Source organism: Lygodium microphyllum, chromosome 3 (genome assembly GCF_053477565.2).
Source record: "Lygodium microphyllum isolate KBCC chromosome 3, Lygodium_microphyllum_v1.1.10, whole genome shotgun sequence".
NCBI classification, from domain to species: Eukaryota; Viridiplantae; Streptophyta; class Polypodiopsida; order Schizaeales; family Lygodiaceae; genus Lygodium; species Lygodium microphyllum.
Window position 1 is genome coordinate 69,184,404 of NC_141137.1, and position 7,772 is coordinate 69,192,175.

General features: G+C 42.8%; 1 protein-coding gene across 2 annotated transcripts; it reads right to left on the reverse strand.

Annotated features, from left to right (window-relative positions):
• Window positions 1-4,781: 4,781 nt before the first annotated feature.
• LOC148038465 (glycerol-3-phosphate acyltransferase RAM2-like) lies at window positions 4,782-7,499 on the reverse strand. Of its 2 annotated transcripts, XM_087672367.1 has the most exons (3): window positions 7,436-7,499; window positions 6,454-7,328; window positions 4,782-6,366 (listed from the first exon to the last, which is right to left on the reverse strand). In XM_087672367.1, exons 2-3 carry the CDS (start codon window positions 7,057-7,059, stop codon window positions 5,341-5,343), a joined length of 1,632 nt encoding a protein of 543 aa, XP_087528493.1. In that variant the 5' UTR covers window positions 7,060-7,328; window positions 7,436-7,499; the 3' UTR covers window positions 4,782-5,340. The 2 variants fall into 2 exon arrangements, with proteins under 2 accessions (XP_087528493.1, XP_087528486.1); XM_087672360.1 differs by having other exon boundaries at window positions 6,454-7,461.
• Between the last annotated feature and the right edge of the window lie 273 nt (window positions 7,500-7,772).

Here is a 7,772-nt window from a genome sequence, read left to right on the forward strand (position 1 = left end):
GAATATACTTTGTTGCACCTACCTCTAGAGAACATTATTACTTACGATACTTTTGACAATATCTAAAGGATATACTTCTTTTGAGGATTTGTGTAGTATTGACAATGTGGTGTGTAATACTATTAAGGAGACTTCCATTATAAAAGGAATGCTTGAAAGTGATGATAAGTGGACTTTGTGCTTAGAAAAAGTTGCATTTATACAAACTAGTATACAAGTTCAAATGCTATTTGCAATCATTCTAGTCTTTTGTGAGCCTGCTCAACTTGATCAACTTTGGGAAAGGTTTTTGGTACTAATGGTTGGCATATGACAATTTACATGTTACAACAAGGTCATGGGAATGTATCCCATTATGCTCTACAACAAGAAACATCTAATAAGGCTTTATTAGAACTCCAAGACTTTCTACGTTAGCATGGGGGAAGATTGTCAAACTTTCCAAGGTTGCCAAATCCTCATTATCTAAATGCTCAATTGCATATCTATCCACTTTTACAAGAGGAATATCTATATGGTGTTGTAGAGCAACAAAGAGTTTATATGTCTATGGAGATAATACTAAATGATGGACAGAGAGTTGCATAGTGTGTAGTTATGGATGCCATGAAATGAAACTCTAGGGATATATTCTTTCTAGATGGTCCTAGTCGGTCTAGAAAGAATTTTTTCCATAAGTATTTGTTGGCCCAGTTGCGAAGTAATTGATGTATAGCATTGGCAATTGCATCATCAGGCATTGCTACCTTGCTTTTACCCGGTGATCGAACTGCTCACTCCAAGTTCCAAATCCCATTGGAATTAGATAGTCGATCCATTCTAATATTCCTATTCAAAGTGACCTTGCTCAATTATTGAGATAAATGAGCTTGATTTTGTGAGATAAGGCTCCTATGATACATCGATATGCCTTTGAGGCAATTGATAGAACTTTGAAGGATATTATCAGGTGTGATAAGCCATTTGCTGAAAATGTTGCTTTGTTTGGAGGAGATTTTAAAGAGATCTTGCCAATAGTGATCAAGGGCTCCCATGAGAATATTGTTAATGCGACTCTATGCTACTCTTATTTATGGCAATATGTTTAGGTTTTAAGACTCTTTGAAAATATGTGTATATATACAAATGGCAGTGTAAATGATTGTGGTTTTAGTAGTTAGATTCAAGGGATTGGGATGGGATAGGTATTGACAAATGATTATGACAAGTTACATATTCCATCTAGCATCGTTTTGAAAAGACAATCTATTAAAGCATTGCCTCATAGTGTATACCACCAAGTATTCATCGTGACTTATCTTGGAATATATTTTAGAGAGCATGCCATCCTTGCATCACACAATTCAAAGGTTGCCACTTCAAATCACCATGCATTGCAATTGACATAAGGAGAAGTTACACAACATTACAGTGCAGATTCAGTTATAGAGACAGATGATAACTCATTTTTGTACTTTGTAGAGTATTTGAATACCCTGGATTTGGGAGATGGATTTTCTCCTTATCTTTTGTTGTTGAAAATTAATGCACCTATAATTCTCCTTAGAAACTTTAATCAAAGAAAGGGATTCTATAATGGTACTAGATTGATATGCAAGGATTTTAAAAGAAAGTTGATTAATATAGGAATAATAACATGGATAAATACATGTGAAAGGGTTTTTATCCTAGAACCACTTTCATTCCTAACAATTTACATTTTCGATTTACTATGAAATGAAGGCAGTTTCCTATTCGACTAGCATTTGCTATGGCAATCAATAAGTCTCAAGGATAAACTTTGTATGTTGTTGGCCTTTATTTGAAAACACTAGTGTTTACTGATGGACAATTGTATATAACACTTTCAAGGGTGAAATTGTCATGTGATGTGAAGGTCTCACTAGAAGAAAGTATATATGATACAAATATCAATGTAAGCATTGTGTATAATAATGTACTTCAAAAAGTGCAATGATATGAAATGCTTCTTCTGAGAGATTTATTTTGTTGGTTTCTCCTTACAATCTCTTGCCTCCTGTATTTTACAAATATTATTTATGATGTATCTAGAAAGTGGTTTCTTAATTATGGGTCTCTCTCTTTCCTAAGTTTTTGTTCAACTAGCGTACTTTGCAAACTAATATATTTGTGTTCATATCCGAATTTGGAATGTATGTTTTACTATTCTAGGTTTGCTATACTTTTATATGTGGTGAGTTATATTGTTTGATTCTCATGGAAATAATAAATGCAAGGGAACATGAGAGAGAGAGAGAGAGCAATAGAGGCAAAACTTTCATGGCCAACAAATGATATAGGAGGTTGATAGATTTGTTCCTTTCTCAATGCTTATTTGTGGTACCTTTATGTAATAAGCTACCATGAAGTGGTCTTAAGTTCCTTACTAAGAAAAAAGGGAAAAGAAAACTATAATGCATGGGAAAGAAGTGAGGAAAGTAAAGTTTCTTTAAGGGCAAGGGTTAGCATCTTGGGAGAGTAGCCTCAGACCTTGGTTTGAGTTTCTTAAGGGCAAGGATTAGCATCTTAGGAGAGTATCCTAAATCTTGGTTTTGGGGGGAGAGAGAGAGAGAGGTGCATAATATTGTGCTAGGATTTGTTATAAATGTTGTAAAAGCATATTGATACTGATATTGTATGTATAACAAGTGTGTGTGTGTGTGTGTGTGTGTGTAGAGAGAACTATGATTCATATTGAAACAGCACATCATTGTAATATTGTACACCTTAAGAGAATTGGAGATGTTACTTGCATCCTCAAATGTTAATAAAACACGATATGGGAAAGGTTGATAAATTTACCTAAGCTACCATGGAAGTTGGAGATGGAAAAGGTGGACAAAATTGCCCAACTTGCCATGGCAGTTGGTGTTTCCCAAGGCTATAACATGTGGAATTATCTTTATGGTGATAATGGAACCCTTAACACAAATAGTTGGAAGAGTTTAATCCATGATTTGAGAGAGAGAATGTGTGTGTGTGTGTGTGTGAAGAGAGAGAGAGAGAGTGAAAAGAAGTGAAACCTAGAGAGTGATGAAAGGGGGCAAAGAGAGAGAGAGAGAGTGTGTGTGTGTGTGTGTCTGTGTAAGTAAAGAGAGTGAAAAGAAGTGAATTGAGAGAAGAAAAAGAAGAAGAAGAAGAAGAAGATGATGATGATGATGACTCACAACACCGCTTCGTGGCAACTTCGTGTCATACAACTATTCAAGTCTTCATAAAAGCCCTCGTAAAATGAAGCATTACTCTTTTTTTTGGGAGGGGGGACGTGGTATATGAATATAACATGAGTTCAAGATAAGGGGTTTTTAAAATACCATTTTTATATGTTTTTTACATACAGAAGGGTGTCATAAAGATGTTCTTTACAAATTGAATCGAAAAAGGTTGTGTTCCATTCAAGAAAAATTCACAAATTAGGATATTTATAAATAGGTCATGAACGCACATTATATAGAGAATATATATATAATAAACCCCCCAAGGCATTACTTGGATGTGAAGGCAAAATTACTCCATGTTTCTTTAGCTATAAGAAGGTGATCATTATGTAAAGCATGCATAACAAAATAAGTTTGGAGGTATTGATTGTAGTTATGGTATAATTCATTAATTGTTTTAAGAAAGTGGTTCACTTATCTAATGAAATGTATTTTGAATAAAAGCACAAAAAATTCGTGGGACATGTGTCCATCCATTGGATGCTATCATGACAAGATAAAAACCTAATTCATCATTCATGCTAACATTTCAAAACAAATGTGTCTTTCAAACCTATTGTGCCTCACACATAGTATAGAGATTCTATGTTTTTCCAAAACGAGACAGCTTGTGGTATTATTTTTATTTTTTGATCATGGGATGAAAACTCTAACCGAGGCTTGAATCCATAAGCACACTATAAACGCAATGCCCCTGCCAATTTTGTTACCGCTCATGAGGTTCAAAGTGTATATTTCTTGATAGCCATAAGAGTTTCATCAAAAGTAAGTGAGTTGCTCAAGGTACGCTAACATTAACTCAATACCTGCAATCATGAGCCATTTATTGTACTCTAAAGGACATTGACAATCCTTATGACATTCCCAATCTATTGACAATCCTTATGACATTCCCAATCTATTGAAGCACTAGTTACAACTTACTATCCTTTTCTCTAGAGGAGACAAAGTGTCATTGAGCTTACTCTTTATTAACATTGTGCAATTTTATTTAGCTTATCCCTGTAGACATCCTTTTCATTATAACCTTCCTACATTCCCAAAAAATGGGGAGCATAAGTTCCTATGATATACCACAATGCAAGCAAAATAATGTGACTTTGACAAAAGTTACATCATTAAAGAGCATTCAATAGGAACTTCCCCGACATAACGTGCAATTGGGATGATTGTGTGGCTATCAAGGACAAAAGACTTTTCAATGTGTTTTGATTGTAGAGTCTAGACTTTCCAACATCTTTCTTCCAAATGCTCCCAAGTGACGGTGTATATTTTACTCCAACACACAAACTTCTTCAAAGTTTTTCCATAAACTCCCAAGATACAATTTAACTTTTACTCAAAATCTGACTTCTTCCTTACATTATAGCAAAGACATACTTTCCAAGGTGATTGCAAGAGGAGTCTCTTAAACCTATCAGACTCTGAAAAATCAAGCAATGTCGATTCCCAAACATTGCATGCTTTTTTAATGCCCTTACCCAATGTAGATTTGGGAGGCTGTGGCATATTATCTTTACAAGAAATAACGCATTTGGAAAACCAATTGAAAGAAACCAAATTACTAGTTACTTGTTATTTGTTGCTTATTACAAAGATGCCTTGAGGCAAGGGCAATTTCCACGTTGCTGAGGCAAGAAAGTTCTTCCGAGCATTCAAAAAAAGCTTGACGAAACTTTCCCTTCCTCTTGCGAGATCGAATAGCAACTCTACCACACTACGACTCTCCCATAAGGAACTTAGGTTTCCACTTTAGTTTAAGTCATTAGGAACTACCATGATTGATGGAAATACACGTCAGACATTAAAGAACCACATTGAGTGGGGGACACGTTTTCCTTGGGGAGATCTTGAGAAAAGTTGCGACTGCAGGTAATTCGGTCAGAGGCCAAGTGATCCGAATTGAAAGGCCTGCAAGACGCATGACTAATGTTCAATGTATGCTATAAATTAAAGCGTGCCTGACTACCTCTATTAGGCAGTGGGCCCACCCACTGCATGTGAACGTCCATCATCATTGATTACCAGTACTGTAAAAGTACATTACGAATGGGAATTGACCTTATCCAGTCTAGACTTAATATACATACATTATGAATGGCAAATATAGAAGTGGAGAAAATCAAAAGGATTTGTTGTCATTGCTGCACTCGAGCTTCCGACGCTGAAGCTCGCCGTCAGAGACGACGGCGTCCGCTTCGGCGGGAGGCTTGGGCGGCTCCGCCGGCTTGGGCGGGCGCTTCGGAACGTTGACGCTGCCGTCATTGCCGGCGAGGAAGGTGTACTTGTCCTTGCGGGTGAGGTCGGTGCACGTGAAGCCGAGAGCGCCGGCGAGCTGCGACTGGACGAGCTTCGCCACCTGGACGCTGCTCATTCGCCCGCCGGCGACGGTGTGCTCGAGCGGGAGGCGGTCCAGGATGAGGACGTCGTAGGCCGGGCGGGGGTTCATGAGGAAGAAGAAGGCGTCCAGAGACTTGAACCCGCGCGCGGAGGTGCCGTGGAACATGCTCGTGTGGGCACGTGCGGCGACGGGGACGATGTGCTCGGTGAGCTCCGCGAATAGAGAGCTGAAGCGGAGGAGGTACGGCTCCCGGCAGGTGGTGCCCTCGGGGCATATGAACAAGTCCTCGTCGTGGTCCAGGAGTTCTGCTATCAGGCGAGCGTCTTGTTCCCGGTTGCGCGTCAGACGCGCCGTCCGTATTGGCGCTATCATCTCCGAGACCGGGCTCAGGCTGTAGGTCAGGGCGCGCACTGGGCGCCGCAGAGCCACCGAGAGGAAAGTCCCGTCCATTAGCGAGCGATGCGTGCACGCGAAGAGGATCCCCTGCCGTGCGCGCCTCTCTTCGCCACCGCCTCCGGGGGATGCTGTCTGCGACAGCGGCAGCGGCGGCGCGCCCTTGACGCGGACCTTCACTCCGAGCAGAGCCGAGCATGGGAAAGCCGCCTCCATGGGAAGGCACGACGCCATGATGCGCACCAGGGCGAGTGCCAGGCCGAACGGGGCCCATAGCAGCACCACCAGGCAGGACAGCGGCGTCGGGCGCGCCACCAGCCGCCCGTCATGAAAGATGAGCGGGGTCTTGTAGGCCTCCCGCGGGACCAGGGGCGCGCTCCGGCGGGGCTCGGCGGGGCCGAACACCAATTTCTCCTGCATTTATACAATCCCGCGGATAAGCGGCGAAAATCAAGATTGCCAAATATAAAGCGCCAATCATAAGCGAGCGTTCACACCCACCTTGCACAGCGCCAAGAACGCGGCGTCGCCCGGGCCACCGCCCAGCCCCACATCAGGCGCTTGTTCCCCTGCGTACAGTTTCCTCACCACCTCCGCCCTCCTCTTCCCCACCAGCACCCCCGGCGCCGCCACAAGACCCGTACAGTACCCGCCCCTGGTCACCCCGAGCTCGCTCCCGAAGACCCCGTTCACACCCACATGCGCCTTGAGGAAATACTCCACCATCACCCTGGGGGCGGACGTCAGCACGTACCTCTGGTTGCAGGAGGCGAAGAGCTGGTAGGACTGCGTAAGGCCGAGGTCCTCTAGGTAGTGCTTGGGAAGCACGGCCTGGGAGACGCCGATGACGTCGGAGAGCTTCAGGCCGGCGGTGGAGAAAAAGATGAGGATGCGAGTGGCGAGGGACTCGTCGCGGGACAGCTGCCACGCGAGCCAGATGAGGGGCCACAGGAGGAGGAGCAGGATGGCGCGCAGGGGGCTGCCGGCTTCCAGCGCGACGAGCAGGTAGTAAGGGAACGGGCTGCGGGATCGCAGGAGAACGCCCTCTAAGCTCGCTACCGCCACAGTCGCTCTCATGTAGCTCCTCTCATCGTTTTCAAGGCCCATCTCTCTCTCTCTCTCTCTTTCTCTCTCTCTCAACAAGAGCTGTAAGCAGTCTACTGTCTCTGTCTATCTTACCCCAAATTCGTAAATCGTATCTCGATAAGCTCTCGTCATGGCACCCTTAGCCGCATGTATATTCTCTCTCTCTCTCTCTCTCTCTCTCTCTCTCGTCTGTACTACCTACTCTTGCAGATAATATTAACGCGCGATGCCGTTTCCTCGCCCGGAGCAGAAAATAGCACGCCCATTACCCATTGCTGATTGCTCTCTCCCTGCACTGCAAAGCTGACAGTTTTGGAGCAACCAGTAATGTATTCTTTTTATTTTTACTAGCTATGGAGGAACCACCGAAATAAAATAATAATAATGTTGGCATTACCTATCTTGCTCCTCTCGAGTCTCTTCCGCCACCCGCCCCCTCGCCCGTGCTTTCTCAACGCGGCTATCATATATGCTTCTCTCTCTCTCTCTTTTTATGCGGTGAAGTCACAAGCCCATATTCAACGCACCCCTCAATGTATATACCTGCCTGTAGGCTGTCTCACGGAAATAGTTAAAACTTAAAACTCGTGAGAATCGGAATAATTTATTCGAGTGAAAACTGCCTCGTTCAGGAATATGTACATTGTATTTCAGTGTTCAGGGTTGGCTTAAGAGGGGCTTCCCCCGGGAGTTAAAATTTGCATTGCACCTTTTAACTTTTTTTCAACGCAAAA